A 20035-nucleotide genomic window follows, 5' to 3' on the forward strand; every position below is an offset into this window, starting at 1 on the left:
TGTTTTACTATTTCCGTTTACTTTTGTCTAATTGGTCTCCAAGCCAGTTTTCCCTGCTACAGATTCCCAGGGTCAGCCGGGGGTCAGCGTTCTACTTCATTACACCATCCAGGGAAATGAGGAGCCTGATTAGTTTGGGCTTGACCTTGAGCTATTCTGTTAAGCTCTCTCTAACTAAATCTCCTCACTTCAGATCTCAGCAGACCCGAATCATTGAAATCACTGCGTCTCACAAGGAAAAACGGTTAAAAAGAAAAAAAAAGGAGCGTGTATAGATATTTCAAATCGAGCACCTCGTTGTGTTTGAGCAGGGAATTTTTTACTTATTAGCTGCTGAGAATTGGTGGGCAATTTCTTTAGGTTCGGTGTCACAGGAGATGTGAATGAAGTGGAGCGCCGACTGTTACCCATAGAAACCAAGTAACCTATGGCTGGTGACTGTCATAGAATGCCATGGTAACGGCAGAGCGTAACAACAGGGGAGTTGGCTGGTTTGTGCCCTATCTATTTCAAAGACATGATCATTGTTAAGTCCCGCTGCTCTCCCTCTGCCCATTACCATCCTCCTCCTCCTCCTCCCCTCCTCTATGCTATAATGTGTTTGTCATCCAGTTGGAGTGGCCAAGCAGTAGCTTTATATTTGAGGCAGCAGCCAGCAGGGGGGTATGATCTGTCCCTCCCGCTGATTCAGGCTGCCCTAACTTTGGATATGCCAGGCCCAGAGCCTTGTGGGTAATCCCTCCACCCCCCCCCCCTCCAACACCCCCTGCAGTGCTTCCTGAATCAGATTGCCGCTGACCCCCGCCGAGTGATGTCTCACCCCAGAGAACGGGGAACAGGCGCAGCAGGGGGTTTGGGCAGGGAGTGATGCTATGCCCCTGGGCTGGGCACCAAACATGCATGTAAATACATGTCCCACCATGCGTGTCCAACCCAACTCAGACTGCCGAGTGAGTGACACGCCGCTCAAGCCCGCAGATCATCTCTCACCGCTGCTCTCCCAGGTGTAGCTCAGGTGTGGATTGTCTATTTTTGCACACACTCGAACATGACATCTTTGTTTTTGGCTCGCGCTTTGCATAAAACATGTATTTTATCTGGCAGCTGGCATAGACGTTCACGACTTCCACACACTGAATAAATATGGAATTTTATATTTACCATTTCATTTCTGTGCCTAATTTTTGAAAGATGAATGGATTTGCGAATCAACGAGCAGCCTCAGCGGAGCCTTATTCTGCACAGTTTTAGCTCTGGCTTCAACCCATGCCAAATCGATTCCAGAGGTCATTTTCTTCCTTCATTTTCTCTTTCTCGTGCACCAGTGGTCCTGCACTGAAGGCTGTCTATGGCAGGGCCTCTGTGTTAGGACTTTGTGTGTTTATTTTCTCTGTTGGAGCACAAAAAAAAAAAAGGAGATCTGTCTCCACTTAGAAAGCCTCTGCTCCTTCACAGGCTAAAAACCTGATGGTGGATGAAGGGCGGTGAGGAGAAGTCTTGGAGGTATTGATGCCGAATGAAGCATGCATGGAGTTTACTATGAAAGAGAGAGGGGAAAAATGAAAAGAGGAGAAGAATGGGAAGGTAAACAGGGGAGGAGAGAAAGAGAGTATTGAGGGAGGGACAAAAGGAAAGATTCCATGGGATAGAGAGATACATGGAGCTACAAAAAGGAAAAATATGAGTGAGGTACATGTAGTGAGCAAAATAGAGAGAAAAAGAGAGACAGAGAGAGAGGCCAGGCAGCTGGGAGCTCCCACAGACACGCACTTCTGTCTAAGCAGCTTTCCTCTCAGGGCAGGGTCACGGCGGGTCACAGCGGGATTACACTTTTGGCAAACAAGAGGGAGCTCCTCTCTCACAAAGCCGTGCACGACTCCCCCATGACTCTCAGCAGCTGTAATAAAGCCAAGGCAGCCTGAACCTACAAACAAAAAGCTAACACGCTATCGATCGACAGCGGCCAACTTTCGCGAGGTGGTGTCAAAAGGTCGACATTGTGCAGACAGCTCGGGCCGGGGTGAAGGGCTATTATTGGGATGAGGGAAAACTCCAGCGTTTGGTCTTATCACAGAAATTCCTCACTTAGTTGACAATTTCACCAAACTGTCAGCGTAGGAACGGAGTTATTGTTATTCGCCAAATGAAGAAAAACAGCCCCCGTACAGCGTGATATTCCAATCACAAAATCCAAATGAGGTTTTCTATCCTTTTAATCAATAGCCATCCCCTGCAGTGCCTGCATGTCTCTTCACTTCCTAATCAACACTTCCACTCATAGGGAGGTCAGCTGAGCAGGCGCACAGTGCCCCGAGCACTGCTTTGAACTTAATTAAGCAGCTTTAAATACAGCCGAAAAGATTCATTAATACACAGGCAAGATGAGCAGCTAGATGAGAACATGGCCCCTCAACAGAAGAGATTCGGCTTCGGATGGCTGTTGAACTCACATGGGTCAACATCGAGGGCGCAGCGATGGAGGTCCCGCAAGGACTTCCAAATCCTTTAGATTTGATAAAGGTTCCACTAAAACTAAAAGAAATCTTTTTTTTTTTTCCCTGCGAAAACTTCACTCTAACTAGCATGAACCTTGCGAGTGAGACAAAGTGTATGTAGAGATGTAAACAGCAGTGTTATCTGTGAACACAATGCAAAAAATGAAAGAGAGAGAGAGAAAGAGAGGGGTAAAGATGGAGGTGTTCATGTTCCTGGAAGGCTGCAGCGTGCCACCAGGGTGCTGTGAGGCAGGGCCTGTTAAAGAAGCGCTCCAGACCAAGGTGTTCTATAGCTCGGGGGCTAACGGTGATAAATGAGTCCCTTAATGTCGGCAAACACTTTATCTCTGCTTCATCTGTTTTCATTAGGCAGGGCCAACCTTTGGCTGGGCGAGAACGTGCTGTAACTTTCATTACTACAACACAGAAAGGAGAGGGAGAGAGACCTCCCATCGGTCTAATAAAAACACCAGCTAGACACCATGACAGATCCTATTCCTTATTATTATGATGGCACGCCACCGTTATAAATTAGAGAATGCTGTGTCCCTCAAAGATGATCGGTGCTTTTCCTAACTCGCACTCATTGTCTCCACTGAATGATGATCCGCTCTTTTCTGCTTTTCGTGTCGGTCTAAAATATGCTTTTGATCTCTTATTTGCGCTTATTTTTATTTGTTTCTGAACACTGAATGGGCACCAAGGCCTTTGCATTCCTTACTAGGTCATGATTTAGGAATTAACTTATTATTTATTTATTGTTGTTGAGAGAAAACAATCTCACCAGGAGGCCTATTCAGTAGCTGTTCTGGAGCTTTCGATCATATCATGGTCCTCATCAGCCGATAAAGTTTACCCAGTTGTCATGAAATTGTAGATGTTTAAATTTCCATTTTTCTTTTCTTGTTTATAACACATTAGGGCAATGAGCAGTTAATTGTAATTGAACATCAATTTGATAATTTCATGTGATTTTTTATGTATTTGCTGTATCATGAAAACAAACATAAATGTGAACTCCGTGATTTTAAGATTTTGGCAAACTACCGTTCCCAAAGTCAAAATGAATTTTCCTGCATAGTGTTTAGCAAAGGTTTTGGAACGTTTATATAAATTAGAGTGAAATGCAACTGTTCCTTTGAGTTACGGCCATTATTCAGTTAATGATGTATTGCTGTCTATGAAATGTGAAAAGAAATATGGTTAAAAGCCCATCACATGTTCTAAGAAACCATGATGACATCCTCTGATATCTTTTGTCAGGCCAATAGTCCAAAGCAGCCATATAAAAACAGCAGAAAAGCAACAATTATTTGTGATTTTTGCTCAATTAAACAACTTTTGATATTAATCGATTATTAACTACTTTATTCACCTTTACTCTGAATTCATTTACAGTATATGTGGCTGATGCGATGAGAATCTCAGTCAGTTAAATATTCACTAAGGAAATAGAGGGCTGAGAAGACGAACTGTTACACGGTATATTTAGCGAAGTGGAAGAGTGATTAGTGTTTGAAGTTGTGCAAAATCAAAAAGAGATCGACAGAGAAAAGACAAACGACTGACATAATATCTGATGTAAGCTTTACTTTCAAATCCTGTTACATTTAGATCTGGCAAGTTGAACATAAAATAATGCCAAACAAAGAAAACAAATACAAAACCAAAAAAGTACAAATGATCTATTTACCAGTTATCGTCACAACCCTGTACAGCCTTAACAATGGTGTAATAAAAAAAAGCTTTGTACAGCACATACCAATCTTTACTGAGTGCCAAAAGATAAGATAGTTGAGCCTTTTCTAATCATAAAATACAGCCAAACTTAAAGCTAACTGATTGTAGACAGTGCAGTGTGATGCTAACTAAATGCAACCAAGGGAGTTAGTTTTAAACACAGTTAAGTGCTAAGAACTAGAGAGGGCAATGTCATGCATACTCTGAAGTGCTGAAAAGGTAGTCAAGCTTTTTTTTTTTTTTAAAAAAAAAAAGAAGGTCACTGTGCTGCTTACAATTGGGCAAAAAAACAAAACAAACAGAATAAGTGCTTAACAATACTGGGTTTCAAAAGAATAGAGCCCTGTTGCCTTTTTAAACATTACACTCATACTAGGGGGACATAAAGAAGTGCAGCCATTCATGATTACGCTGTATTAAAAGGCAGACAAAAAGGTGTGGACACATTCTTTTTATTTCTTTATCTTTTTTTTTTTCCTTTTGGACCCTGACGATTAGTTTGACTCATTCTCAGAAGTCTCAGGTGGTTTCCTTCCACCAAGTGGCACTAGAGTATAAAAGATAACGTAGATAGTACAGGGAGAGTGTGTGTGTGTGTGTGTTGGAGGGATGCTCCTTTCACTCCAGAGACAGCATGCCAGATATTGACAGAACAAAAAGGAACAAACAAACAGCAGTGTAAAAGGGGGAGACAATCGAGGCGTCACTCCAGAACAGGACATGACGGATTCAATCCTAACATCACATCCTGCGGCGAGTTACATTTTGGTCTTGACAATTTATGTTTTCTGTCCAATCAACATTTTCTGACATGATTTAAGTAGAAAAATAAAAAAAAAAACAACAATGATTCATTATAAGAAAATGCATGAGTATAATAGACAAAAGGAAAATAAAAACAATCCCTTTACAAATAAGGGATTTTGGCTTGAAGACCACAAGCGCTAACAATAATGGGTAAAGCTTTTTCCAAAAAAAAAAAAAAAAAAATGCTTGTACTATGCTGCCCTATCTCGCAAACATACTTCTTTTTGAGCATTTACGGATAAATACATATTCTCATAATCAAAAAGTGCAGCACTGTGCAAAATTGGCTATCACAATTTAGCCTGGGACCTTTAGTTCCCAGGGAGAGCTTGACCTCTACTGTCTAATTCATGCAATTTGTATTAATTTACTTTCTCCGATTTCACAGAGGCAGACCCTTTGCACTGCCAGAAATGCCTACATGTGAAACTAAGGGGTGTTGATTGAGTCATTTCCAGCAAGCACTTTCAAGCTACTGTCTACTTCACATTATAGTAACTCGATGGATCCAAGTTTGCACTTTAAAAAAAAAAAAAAAAAAAAGGAAATAAAGGTTTTAAGTGCTTTTGGCTTGAAGTGTAACTACATTAAGTGCAATTAAAACTCAAAAGGTTGATATGAGGGGGTGGGGTGAGGAGAGGAGGAGGAGGAAGGGGGGGGGGTACCATGTCTGCCGGCCTAACAGAAGCCAGTGCCATTGAACACAATGCTGTACAAGTGAATGGCTTTGCTTCATCATTGCACCTACAGGAGCTTTTTCTCACAATGGGTTCTCTATGAATGTTAGTAGAAAAAGTTTTATTATGATGTAAAAGGCTCAGTAAAAAAAGTAAAAAAAAAAAAAAAAAAAAAAAAGAAAGACAAAAAAAAAAACCCCAAACAAAACAAAAAGACACAGAAGGCCACCAAACACACTAACTTTCCCGTCTTTACCAGCACAGGAGACGCCCCTGTTCACACTTCTGTATCACTTCTTTTTCATGTACATAAACAAAAATACATTCATTCAAGTCATTTTGGAACAGTTTTTTTCTTTTTTTTTGTACACAAAAATTACAAAAAGCTCCAAAAAGCACCATTGAATCGGCCTGTGGTGACCCTGGCTGTGGGTAGCTCGCTAACCCAGAGCTGGTCACCTCCACAAAACAGTTATCTCATATATCTCTTCTAAGTATAGGTGCGTGATACATAGTTCTGCATACGATGCTGCGCTGATATCCACCTGGTCTCAGAAATAACGAATAATGAATGTTAACGTCTTGTTATTTGTAGGATTTCGCTGCTTATTCACCTGGGAGTGCAAAAACATTATGCAACATTTTACATTTATATTCAAATCAAATAATTCATATTAATAAATGTTTGTTGTCATGATAGATCAGATTGAATACTTTCCATATTTACATGATGACAGCTTATTTTCTGTTTAAAACTATTAAAATTAGCTAGTAACCCTTTAAAATAACATTTACAGTATTCTGAGACAGAAGTGATATCAGGCAGCGGCTATGCATAATATGGTTTCACCATTATACAAAAAAAACAACATAAATCAAAAAAAAAAGATGGGAAGGGGAAGGGCTACAAAACTATGTACAAGATTGATAAATAAGTAAGTGCGTGGTTTGAGGCGTTGCTTTGGAAACGAGCCTTTATCAATGAAAAGCATTCCGTTTCATTGGTTCTGTCCACGTTGCACCGCTAACACTTCAGGATATTTCGAATTTAGCTTCCTAATGACGTCAAAGCTAGTTGAAACACAGAAACAGGCATGCTATTTTGATGCATAATAGCAATAGACAAAAATGCACTAAAATATAGCACTTGCAAGTTTTGTTTCGTCTTTTTCAACTTTTTATCTTGTCAAACGACTAAAGAAAAATATCTATAAAACTGAGATACGTTAGTTTCCTCAGATAATGCAACTGGGTCCAAGTCATTCAGACGTTTAAAAACAGAAAACAAAAAGGTAATAGAGAGTAGTAGTTGAAGTAGTAATAATTCAATTGATAGAACTGATAAGAAAAGCAGCTTTTTGATATAAATGCATTTTTAGCATGTACAGCCTTTTTCTCTTATAAATGTTTTTTTTTTCTTTTCTGCAATATGTTTGTCTGGTCCAGCTTATTCTGCTGGTCTGATTGGAAAAGATGTTGCTCCCACTGCAGTGGTCAAGTGTCATTCACACCACCGTCCGAGGAGTGAGGGGAGGAGAGGAGAGGAGGTGGGCGAGGTCAAACAGTCTTGGCCCTCTCCATCAGTCCCAGGTAGGCCAGGAAGGAGTGTTTGTGGGAGGCGGGTGAGGGAGGAGAGAGGGAGGGGGACACCGGGTTGGAGGAGAAGAGGAGAGGAGATGTGGCGGGCCGCCATCTGGAGTGGAGGTGCGAGTGGAATGTGAAGCGGCTGTTGTGGGTGAACAGGGTGGTGAGGGGAATCAGGTGCGCCCGGTCGCAGTTCCTGTACTGCTCGAAGACGTGGCGGGAGGAGGGGAGGAAGAGGGAGGGGCTGCCGCTGCTCACACCGCCGGGGTTTCTGGTGATGTCGTTGCCGTTGGCGCTAACCAAGCGGTGCAGAGGGCTGGTGGCGTCCAGCTGCTGGGACTTGCCCAGTTTGAGTGACAGAGCGACGGACTGCAGCGCCTGCGATGCTGTTAGACTCATGAGGGGGCTGTTGCTCCCGCTCCCTCCGCTGCTCCCTCCTCCTCCTCCGCTGAAGAGGAAGTTCTCTTGGCTCCTCCGTGCTGACGAGCCCCCCGGTGATGTTCCCTCAAGTTGCAGCTCCTCCTCTCCTGCCTCCTCATCTTCCTCCTCCTCTTCTCCTCCTCCACCTCCGTCCAGTCCCCCCGCTCCTCCACTCTGGTGTTTCTTGAGGTGGCGGCTGAAGACAAAGGGGTGTGTGGTGGTGAAAGGGCACTCTTGGCAGCCGAAAGTCTGGCGCGGCGCATGCTTCAGCTTCTTGTGCAGGTTGAGGTTGTCCTTGCGCTTGCAGCTATAAGAGCAGCGGTCGCAATGGAAGGGCCGCTCGCCCGTGTGCACACGCACATGCTCGATCAGCTTATTGGCCGTCTTGGACAAGTAGCCACACTGCTCACACTTGTAGTGGTTGCCCAGGCGGTGCCCGCGCATGTGGGCCTCCAATGAGGCCTGGTCGGGCCACAGTCCCTGGCAGATGCGGCAGCGGTACTCCATCTTACAGTGCGTCTTAAGGTGGCACTCCATGGCCGCTGGACGATTGGTGGAGTAGATGCAGAAAGGGCACCTGGGTAGTGCAACAGAAGGGAAGTAGGGAGGGAGAACACACAGAAGCAAAAGACAGTTGAAGGGGAAGTGAACATAAGGAACCAAGTAACACACCTTGAAATTTAATAACACAAAAGTGATGAGGAGGAGAAGGACAGGTAAAGGAAAAGTGTGTGTCATGTATAATTCTGTGTGCTCATGGTGGTATGTGTGGCAGTTTAATGGTGGGAGAATTGAGGTGATCAGGTATATGTGTGTGTGTGTGTTTGTGTGTGTGTGTGTGTGTGTGGGAGGGAGGGGGTGTGACAGGCTGGAGAAAAGTTTGGAGCAGTAGGACATGAAGGGAAATGAAGGAATGGAGTGGCACTTACATTTAAATAGCACCTTTCATCTGCTCTGGGCCCCAAAGCGCTTCACAAACCCTGCAGAACAGAATCACCTCAGAAAAACCTCGAAATTGTCAAGGCCCTCTCTCCCTTTCTACACACTCCTACACATATAGAAAGACATTGCTCGAGTGTATACACGTGTACGCACTGGTCTGGAGAAACAAAAAAACCTTGATCTGGACTTAGAGGGCAGAAATTATAAGCCATCTGAGTTTATTGAAAACCTCTAAGTATAAATGTGGTTTACAGAAATTAAGCGACTGTGTAAACCGGGCAGAATGAAAAAATATAACCCACATGTGCAGATAGAAACAGTACAGCAAATATTTAAAAGTTCTGATAAATTTAAAATATCAGTTTAAGTTCAACTGCTTCCATCTCTTTTTTTCCTCCCTTGAATAAAAACTAATATATCCACCACCTGTTTCTTTCCCTTTTGAATGCTAGCTTGAAGAAATCAATCTGGCTTCAAAAACATTTACACCAGACAGAAGATAACATTTAAAACCGTTTTAAAAAAAACCTCCTTGTATTCATGTATTCACTCAGCTAACAAGTCCTCACGTTATAAAAAGATACTGTGTGAAGATTTTTTTGAGCTATGAAGGGGCTTCTTGTGTGTTTGTGTTCCCTTATCTACATGGTTTGTATATTATTCAAGTCAATGTAACTGTGTTGGCAGCTTCCTAGTTTACATTCAGTGAAATGCTACCATTTCCAGACATTTAGCAGCGTTGAGCACATCCTAACTCCACTGATGGCTGCACAGAAAGAAGTATGTAGAACACAGATCTTCGTTTATGACAAGATGAGGCGATAATCATAATGATATTCGATGATTCTGCGCATGCACAGACTGGAGTTATGAGAACTCAAAAACAAAAACAAAAAAATGGCTTGTGTTACTGGAAATGAATCTTCAAGAAATGTTTGCAAGTAGTTTACTAAGTTTACAAACTTTGCAATCTTTGCTAAATATTTAGTCAAATATTGTAATGTGTAGAAACTTTTTTTTTTTCTTTATCTCAAATGCTAACCTGGAGTTGAATATGTGAGATGTTTGTCTGAGTTTAGTACGTTATTGTGACTAGCCCGAAAATCTAAATACTAACATCATCATCGGTGTGTGTGGTGTACATGTTTAAGTCAACAGATGGGCTTCATGTTAACTTGACAGGCCTGAAATGGGACATAAATATGTCACAGTACAACAAAGGCTCCTGTGGGACTGGAGTATGGAGATGGAGAGGGAAGCGTGTGAAGAGACTAGAGCTACGTAAACAGTCAATATTAGAAAAATAAGGCTGCCTTATCAAGAGGGATAACTATGTTAGGTGTATTTGTTCATATATTTGTACATGTATGAGTGTGAAGTGTTCGGGATGCAAACTAGCCTGTGAATTAGTTTTCATTAGAATTAGTGTTTCTACAGAGTGCATGCATCAGATCTGTGAGCATGTAAGCTTGAAAGCATGCGTTAGTTTTTGGTCGAGAGACATTTAGATTGTGTCCGGTGAACGGTGTTACGGAAGTAAAAAGATCTGACGTTTGCGCCTATCCTACGGTGCTTGTTAGTGATCATCTTCTAGGGGTGTGCCAAGAAATATTATATACTGTATACATACAGTATAATGACTGTAGCAGCCTGTAGCTTTCTGGATTGCAGGTTTCATCTGGTCGTTTTTCTTTGGCATGGCTGTTAGCTGTGGGCAGTGGAACAACAGACCCTGAGGGGACGCCCATTTCCACTCTCCCTTCTGTTCATAGCAGCCACTGCAGACCCAGAGACCACTGTCTAATAACTTATACTTGCCAAGAGAGTCTGTCAGGCAAAACTACAGCTTGTATGATTTTATTTACTGGCTACAGATATTGAGAGTTAATAAGGGGGGGTTAACTGATTAAGGACACGTGGCTAGAATCACCTTCAAATAAGCCAAATTATTTATGTGTTTTTCATATCTGTCTCATTGGCAGAAGCTTACAGGTGTTGCCGTTACACAACAACCAAACATGTCTTATTAAATAGCCTCACGATTTGTGTCAGGCCAGCTTCATGTATTTAATAATAAATATTTTTGTATATATGCATTGTAAAAAAAAAAAAAAAGTTAAAAGTATCCATGTAAACAGTACAAATTCTCAAAATCTAAATATTCCCTAATTGGCACATCTCTATCGTTGATCTATGAATGTGTGTGAATGTGTGTGTTTTTGTGTGTGCAGTAGGGTGAGGGGTGGGTGAGGGAGGGGGGGGGGGAGGACGGGCGGAGTTAGGAACCTCTGTCTGTACTTGCTTTCCTTACTTGAGCCCTCCGGAGGGGACGGTGTGGCACTTCTTGTGCTCCAGCAGCTGCTCGGGCGTCTTGAGGAACTTGTGGCAGACGTCGCACTCAAACATCCGTGTGATGAGGTGGATCTGGAGGTGCCGCTCATACATGCTACGCGTCTTGCACACGAAATTGCAGAAGACACACTCAAAGCCTGGAGAGAGTGGAAAGAGGAGGAGGAGGAGAAAGGGGGAGAGGGGGAGTTAGGACTAGATGATTTTAAATTTGAACCTAAGCCTTACTCCAAACTGGGTAATCTTCAAATACTGTACTCCATTCTGTTAGGTCAAGTCTGGTCATGCTCCTGTGGTCTGACTGCGCTGCTGTGGGCACGTAAACAAGAAAATGACAAACTAAATCTTGAATCTTGAAGTAGAGCAAGACTTCACACAACCGAGGATAGATTACCAGTGGGGAAAAGCGGGCAGCTGCCCCCCAGCATTTAACACCCCTAGGGACCCAAAAAGAGTTCACTTTTTGGCAATTGATTTGTGATTGATTAACGCTAAATTTGTTTGGGAATATAGAAATGTGCACTACTAATACACCAGTATCATTACAATGTGGGTAGTATATACCCAAACACTCCCGTCTACCATGTTACACCAGTGATAGGGAACAGCAGACTCTAAAAAATACTTCTTAATACTTTAAAATATCAGTCTATTTGGAAGAAAACTAGTTTCATGATTAAAGATTGCATATCGAGCTGTTGAATCAAACACAGCAGAAGAGGACCGGGGTGACATTACAGCCGCAGCCTGACTTCAGCTGCTGAGTTTCTCCGTGATTCTAACACTAACACAAACAAACAAACAAGCAGCTTTATAATATAATGTCAGAGCAGTTATGTGGCGCTACTATTACAACTCATGAGGTCGAATATAGTGCTGTGTTATCAGACAAAACGGTATGGAAGAGGAAGCGACTACAGGACCTGTAACAGTGTCAGCTGAGAGAGAGGAGCTGCAGCATGACCAGTGCCCGCCTGGTTAGGATTGAGACAGACTGAAAACTCCGCGCTGCAACAAACTTTGCGGTGCTTTGGTAAACCATGACTGACTGTTTTCTGACAGAATATTATATCAGACTTTGCCACCTCTGAATACAGAATAGCACATCAGCGTCTGTGTTACCTGTAACGTGCAGCTGCTGTAAAAGAAACAGCAGTTAGGGTTAGAAACACCGGTACGATATATCCAGACTTGATGAGGAAAAACTTTTGTAAAGAAGCCTCAGTAAAGATATATAACGCTGCTCATTTTGTCTTTGCTAACCAGCTGGAGGCTCACTGGACGAGACGCGTGCAATGCATTCTGGTTGTTGTAGGATTCCCCTTTAAAGACCCATATTGGGAATCTACAGCAAAGTGAACAGTTCCCTAACCAAAAGGCAGGAGCTGCAAAAGATGAGAGTAATTATAGTGTAGACAAGCTAGATGGTTTTTAAATGATAAGGTGTGCAACATCGACTGTGACGTTTCAAATCTCTTATCACAGGTAGCGTATCTGGTCGCAATGGCTCCCACAATTCCTTGCCTTTATCAGACTTGTCCTCAGTTCCTGATCCCGAGTGGCTTCCGGAGCTGGACTGGCTGCCTGCAGAGGAGGGCGGGGCTAGCAGGCTCTTGAGTTCTTCGTTACCGTGGGTGAGGTCTCCGCCCTCAGAGCTGTTGAGTGAATCGCTGAGGGCCGAGAGCGACGAGGAGGTGCTCTTGGTCTCGCTGAGGGGACTCCTTGAGTTCAGACCTAAGTATAAGAGCAGAGCGAAAGAAAGTAAGATTAAGTATCATAAAGACACACATTTCTAAAGATAAATCAGAGACAAAGATATTAACTAACTGAAAACCTGTAGGAATTATGGGGTATGTTTGATGCAGAAAAATCTGTTTCAAGAACCCCACGTTTACGTGCATGAATACACGTGCACGCACACACACAGTGTACAAACAGGCTTCCTCGCCTGCAGAGTGCTGTCTTCCGACTGAGGCCATGCTGCCAGTCCAATCAAGATGCAGCATGCTTTTATTGATCCCCCTTCTCTAAGTCTGCAATTCACTGGGAAGAGAGAGGGAATTAGAAGGGGAGGGAGCGAGAGGGAGGGGTGAGGAGCGCAGGTCATGGCCGAAGGAGCTAAGATGGCTGGAGCAACTCGGGGCACAACTCAACAAAGGGCATTCACTCAGAGGAGGGAGTGAAAAGAGGGAGAAAAGGCTGCACCGATCCTGAAATGGTTGACCTATCTTTTAATACAGGCGCGCACAAAACTGAGTCTAAAACATACGAGAACGCACGCATGCAGTGCATACACAAGGAATCTCAGAGTATCTGAAGAAAGTGATTGATTGCTTTCAATCAAATCTAAATATACCAGGGTCGTTTACAGCAGTCTTAGCCGCATTTTCAATGCAGTATTGAACCAGCTTGAGGAAGCTTTTTACTTCCTCTGCTGCAGTATTTAACATCTACTTGCCTTCTTTTACAATATCCAAAAGGCTAATGCCACAGAATGTAAAAAAAAAAAAAGAAAAGGTGCTGCTCTGAGCCAATGGGCCTCAACCTTGAAACACATCTTGCTTGAAAAATATTTCATTTTCTCTTTTATGGAATAGTATCGTCTGGGATTGCCCAGCAATGTTTGTGATATGTGAACTAAAATAAAGAAGTAGAGTCTGTCTGCCAAAGTATTCCAGTGCAGATATCAAGGAATACTGACAGATAATTCACCACCTTCCCCCTTACTGAGAAGGGCACCCAACCAACCCTTTTCCCGTGCAGAGTCCAGGCTTCACGGGGGGTTCAGCTTGAACTACGACACCTGCTGAGCTCAGCCAACGCTTGCCTAGGTGTGTCCACACAGTTGACCAGATAACTACCTTTCACAGTCTGTCAGGATTCCCCTCTAAGTGGTGCTCTATCAACCTTCGCCTCTTAAATGCAGACATTTTACCAAACAGGGCTGGGCTTCGACAAATTATTAAAATCTCCACAAATAGAAGATCGGATGTGTGTGTGTTTTTGTACAGTGTGTGAGGTGACTTAAGGCCTTAAAGCCACTCTCTTGTACATTTGTGTGTTTGGTGGTGGTGGTGTCCATCTTGAATGAGACTGAGATAAATGCCAAGCCGGGCTGAGAGACTTAAAAGACGGCCACAGTGGCATCGTAAACCCAGCTCGTCTCCAAAGGACCCAAAGGCCTATTGATTTTTCCCCCCTCAGGCACGATAAGGGCCAACCTTCTCAGATAAACAAGGCCACTGTGGCCTCTGAAAGACCCCTCAGCTGTCTAGGCCGGACAATCCCACCCACCCACACATACACACACACACACACACTTTCAGGAACAGTGGAAGAGCAAAACATCAGCAATAAACTGGACAAAGCTGTTTTAGACAAAAACACTAGTATCGACCACCAGGGGTTCTGACGAGCAGCATTAAAAGTCCAAAGAAGGTCGACTGGAGGAGGCTGTCTGACTCTTGTTTGTGAAACCAGATTCTACTGCTGGTCTGTCCGTGTGTCCTCTGAACTGATGCTGAAATGTGTGTGTGTCAGGTTTAAATTACTGTTATGTTACAATGTATTGCGTTGAAATAGTCTTTGCTGAGTCTTTTACCTCTGCCCAACTGCGGCTACGATTCTCAAGACCTTTACAAGAGTACTCCACCGATTTAGCGTTACACTCCTATATAGGGCTGCAACTGACTGTATTTTCTTGATTAATCAATCAGTTGTTTGGTCTATAAAATGTCAGAAAACGGTGAAACATTTGATCATTGTTTCCCAAAGCCCAAGATGCAACCTAAAACCTCTTGTTTTGTCCTGACCAACTGTCCACAACCCGAAGATATTCAGTTGGCAAAAAATGTTGGCATTTTTTTTGTCAAAAATGATTGATTATCAAAATAGTTGATGATTCATTGATGGTTCATTTTCTGTCGATCGGTTAATCAATTAATTGTTGCAGCTCTACCCCTATAATATGGACAATTTAAAAAACCCAGCAGAATGAGAGATATCACCTTTTTTATTCCTTGCATTCTTTTTTGTTTTCAAAACCTGACAAACCCTACGCTACCCACAATGCAACTCGATCGGCGACAGTTCTATTGGAAATTCACAGTATTCAGTTATGCTAGTGGTGGCTGATTGCAGTCTCCTGTTCCTAACCAGTGTTATCAGATTTTGCAGGGCTCCATCTGGAACCACTAAATGATTTATACAACTTTTTTTTTTCACATATGCAGTAGCGCTCCTCAAGACCTGTAAACTTTGATGTGTAAAAATCAATGGAGTTTCCCCATTTACAGCTGTAAGTCAGCTCTTTAACTGCAGTTATTGTTTAAAATGAAACCCAATGTGCTGCATAGAGTGCAGAGCCAAAACAATAGAAAATGTGTCACTGTCCAAATACTGCATGTATTTCTATTCTGAGCTGTGAACAAGAGCCACAATGTGTAAGCTACCACCCACTCCAACATGTGAGAGTAATTTTGAAAATAACTCCATAAATCATTTTTTCTAGGGGACGAGTCCTGTATTTTGCTACAGTTCAGTAGATGTTTGAAAGGGCCATAAGAACAACAGACACAGGGATGTTACACCACAGTTGAATCGATACCCAAATTAATTGATTAGTTGATCTATTTTTAATCAATCTTAAGTGTTTTGATAATCGATTCATTGTTTAAGTGTCAGGAAAAAAAGCCAAACATTCCCTAGTTCCAGCTCAATTGTGAATTTGCTGCTCTTTCTGTGTTATTTAACAGTAAACTACATATCTTTAGGTTTTGGACTGTTGGGCGCACAAATAACCACAAATTAAAGTCTCCGTTTTATTAAAGCCATTCTGGGGTTTACATTTACTGTCACTCAGAACCAGCGTATCGCCCTGCACCATCATCATCATCAGAGACTCTGTACCTGCGTGTCCAGTACTAATGTGGTTCTTCATGTCGTTTTCCTCCATGCAGACGTAGTCACAGACGCTGCAGCAGAGTGAGAACATCCACTGCTCCTTGTCCACATGGAGCGACATGTGGCCGACAAACTGGGCGTTCAGCTCCGTCTGGAAACCACACACATGGCAGCTGGACAGAGAACAGAGCGGGAAAAGGAAGGAAGACGGCGAGAACGAGAGGAGACAGTCAGCTTTAGTCTTATATTATGCTCGCATAAATTGGTGAGTGGTACAGTGTTGCTACACTTCTTGCAATTTGATGAAGTATTTACACTCTTTCAGACTTAGTGAGATTTAACTCTGCAAATCATTGGCCACATAATAAAAGTATAGTTTGAAATTTTGGGAAATATGCTTTTTCAGTTTCTTGGCTGGAGTTACATGACAGATCAATACCACTCTTGTATCTCTCCATTAAATATGAAGCTTCAGCCAGCAGCTGGTTAGCATAAAGACTGGAAACCAGTAAAGAACTAGCCTGGCTCTGTTCAAAGGTAACAAAATTTGCCAAGACAACTAAGAAGTCTTATCACCAGTGAAGAATCCAGGAAGTCACTACGCCTGACTAAAAAACTAAAAAGTACATTTTTACACTTCATTTTTTTTGTGAGGATTAAACTAACAAGATATAACATGTTAAATAGTGAGCTTTAGAGGTGCTAGTGGGTGGATTTTTTTTTTTTTAACTTTTGAACTGAGCCAGAGGAAGCTAATGTCTCCTGGCTGTAGCTTCCCGTGTAGCATATCAGGATTTAATTGGGCATCAGGCAGCAGATAAGGATCAATGAAAAAAAAAAAAAATGCCTCAGTCGGGTCAAAATTATAATTTCTGTTATTGGCTTGAGGCATGCTAAAGACAAGTGGATGTTATGTTGTGGTCTGTTATTACTACCTGTAGTAGTAGGGGCAGTTCTTGCGCTCGGCTGAGTCGGCTATAACAGCGCTGACGATCTGGTCGGCGTCTGTGTTGACCAGCTTGACAGAGTGGATGGTCAGGTGCTGATTGAGGTTAGCCCTGCACTTGGCTGCGTAAGGACACAGGTGACACTTGTACTTCCTCTCTTCTGCAACAAGAAATACACACAGACATAAGACCTCGGGTTACTGTAAACATTACCTCAGATAATATTTCATTAAGTTGCGCTCAGCCTCTGAGCCTTTAAAGCAAGCTTAAACCTAATTACTTAATGCCTAACCCTGTCTCACCTTCGCCTGACCCCAACTGTAACTCTGATCCTGGAAAGAGTAGGGAAAAAAAAAAACAAACCTTGTGATGTCTGACAAAATCAACTTTTCTGTGAAGCACCCAGATATGCCTCAAGATAATAATTTGAAAAAAAACATACAAACATAATTGAACCTTATTTGTGAACGCTATAAAATCGATGCAAATAACACATCCTTCCCTTTTATCCCAAAACAAATCGACATAACAACACATCTTCTCCCTCTAGCTCCCCCTCAAACACACACGCACACACACACACTCTCACACACACTCCATTTGCCCCAAGGACATGAAGCCAGGCAACCTTTATGTCGCCGGGGAAACCAAAAAGACCATCACACTGACATATGCCCCTGCTTCTGCTCTCTGTGGTGTGGCCAAGCTGTTCACAGCCAGCACTCTCAGATGGTGTGTGCGTGTGTGTGTCGTGTGTGCACGCAAAATGTGAGAGCATGTCCAATTGTGTGGGGGCATTTTGTACACGAGTCTCCATTTGTGCGCTCCGTGATTTAGCCTGCCATCCCGAGTAGGTTGCATTAATTTCTAATCCAGTGTTAATTTGTTTTAAATAAAAGTGTACAAGTAGAATATTCATTAATTTTTTTTTTTTCCCCTAATAATGAGCGAGAGAGGGACTGCGGAAGACGTTGATGGAGTAGAATGGATCAATTGGTAGCAAAGTAGGGGCCAAGTTTGAAAACACAGTGTAATCAGGACACAAGGGAGTGAACGGCTTCATCCTGAGGAAGTCTCCTGTGTCTGTGATTGTGGGAGAGAAAGTGAACAAATCGTAGCAGCATCAGAATCACTAGTGTGTGTGTCCATCTGTGTGTGTGAGTGTGTGTGTGTGTGTGTGAGCCATCTTTCTAGCTGGGTAATTAGACGGGCACTTTTCCCAGTGAGACTAATCATGGTAGTAATCTCTTTAAAGGAAGGGTAATCTAGTCTAGTCAACCTTATTTACTTACTGTGGGCAGCACAAACACAAGCACATAATGCACAAACACAACAGCTAACATCTACAGTATACATTAACAAAGAGATGCAAATGTACAAGCTGCTGTGTGCCAACGATGTCCCTGTGTGTGTGTGCGTGCGCGTGCGTGCGTTTACCTGTGTGTAGAGACAGATGTCTAGAAAGTGTCTGCTGTCTACCAAACACTTTGCCACAGACGGGACAGGGGAAAAGCTGTTCATTTAGTCTCCACTGGGCAATCCCGTTCCCCGGCTCCCCGTCATCTTTTTCTGAGTCTGAAACACACACACATACACGCAGAAAACCAAACCCCATCATTCACCGCTGACACGATCAGCCACAAAAGCATCTGCAGGTGGATGAATGGCAGTGAAGTCATGATGCTATAGACCAAACGAAGTAGCCTGAATTGAATATGTATTGATGTTGAAACCATAACTAGAAAACCATAACACAATGATGTGGTATGTGCTCATGTACTAACCTGCTCAAGTGATGTTAATTTAAAGTATTTTGGGGTATTTTGCTTATGTTTGATAGTGGACAGTTGAGATGCAACAGGAAACAAGAGAAGGGAGAGGAGGGACGACAGTACTGCGATCACAGTATACGGTGTACATGTTAACCAGTAGACCACCAGGATGCCCCAATTTTATCCATCTTTACTGAGACTTCACAAAAACACTACAGGACAAATCTGGCTTCTTCCACTCATATTTACTTCTCCGAATAAGGAAATTCATATCTAAACAAAAAAGGACAGGCAACAGGACAAATGAAACAAATGAGAATAAAAGAGATGAAACAGAATATAGATGAATAGGAGACTGAAAGAGGAAAACCAGCCAACTGTACACTTTAAAAGAGTTGGCTAAGAAAATAATTATTTAAGGTTAGTTTATAGTTACTCTTTAAAGACTCCGGTTTGACACAAAAGCATAGTCTTGCATAGAATTGCAACAATTACCCAATAAATCAATTAGTCAATCAACAGAAAATGAATCGATTCATTGTTTTGAGACTTTTTTTTTTTAAGAAAAAGAAATTCAAATTCTGATTCCAGCTTCTCAAATGTGAATATTCTCTGGTTTATTTAGTCCTCTATGATACTAAAATGAATATCTTTTGGTTGTGGACTGGTGGTCGGGACAAAAGAAGACATTTGAGGATGTCACCTTGGGCTTTGGGAAATAGTGAAAGACATTTTTCACCATTTCTGAACAAACGTCGAACTGATTCATCGATATAATAAGCGACATATCGTCATTATCGTTATTTTGAGCACTAGTCTTTCATTCACTCATGCGGCTTTGTAAGTATAACATGGGTAAAAACTGAAAAGTACAATCTTATCTGTGAAAATGTGCCAAAAATCGAATTCTTTCAAGTTCCCTGACATATGCAATTAGGAAAAGTCTCATTCACTTCGGTTTCAGTGCAACAGCTGGACATTTGATACACTGAGGGCTAATTTGCAAACCCACAAGAATGAAACCTGTCTGCTACCATTTGACAGATGCTCCTTGTTTAGCCTGCGGGTGGGATGCAGTGCGAATGCATTCCTAATGTCAACAGCGAGCACCAGTCCTTTGCTCTCCAGCCTGCAGCAGACCACTGTACTGTAGCTCAACACCCAACCCTCCCTGTCAACACCCTCCCTTCATCCACCCTTTAATCAAAGGAATAAAAAGAAGTGAGTGAGAGTATTTTCAGAGGCTTTGGTCAAATCTTAAGAACTGAAGTTGTTGCTTTGAATTTAACAACGGCACATGAATAGAAAACAGTGATTCAGGAGGGTAAAACATGTACCGCTTTTCTCGTTGTGCAATAAAACTTCTGAAGATGGCTAAAGGATTTTTACTTTTTGTCTAT

At 42.4% G+C, this 20035-nt stretch overlaps 1 protein-coding gene across 3 annotated transcripts in view; it reads right to left on the bottom strand.

Annotated features, from left to right (window-relative positions):
- Positions 1–4065: 4065 nt before the first annotated feature.
- The window catches only part of znf827 (zinc finger protein 827), a 69584-nt gene continuing 53614 nt past the window's right edge, over positions 4066–20035 (bottom strand). Inside the window, exons 9-16 of one of the 3 annotated variants that reach the window (XM_067584953.1) lie at positions 18301–18438; positions 17166–17195; positions 16852–17023; positions 15923–16089; positions 12539–12748; positions 10977–11154; positions 8653–8703; positions 8161–8300 (exon numbers count right to left, since the gene is read on the bottom strand). In XM_067584953.1, coding sequence (XP_067441054.1) covers positions 8655–8703; positions 10977–11154; positions 12539–12748; positions 15923–16089; positions 16852–17023; positions 17166–17195; positions 18301–18438 — 944 coding nt within the window. In that variant the 3' untranslated portion in view covers positions 8161–8300; positions 8653–8654. Of the gene's footprint in view, positions 8301–8652; positions 8704–10976; positions 11155–12538; positions 12749–15922; positions 16090–16851; positions 17024–17165; positions 17196–18300; positions 18439–20035 lie in introns of all 3 variants that reach the window. The other 2 variants (XM_067584954.1, XM_067584955.1) reach the window with 2 other exon arrangements.

This window comes from Thunnus thynnus, chromosome 3 (genome assembly GCF_963924715.1).
Source record: "Thunnus thynnus chromosome 3, fThuThy2.1, whole genome shotgun sequence".
In the NCBI taxonomy this organism is placed as follows: Eukaryota; Metazoa; Chordata; class Actinopteri; order Scombriformes; family Scombridae; genus Thunnus; species Thunnus thynnus.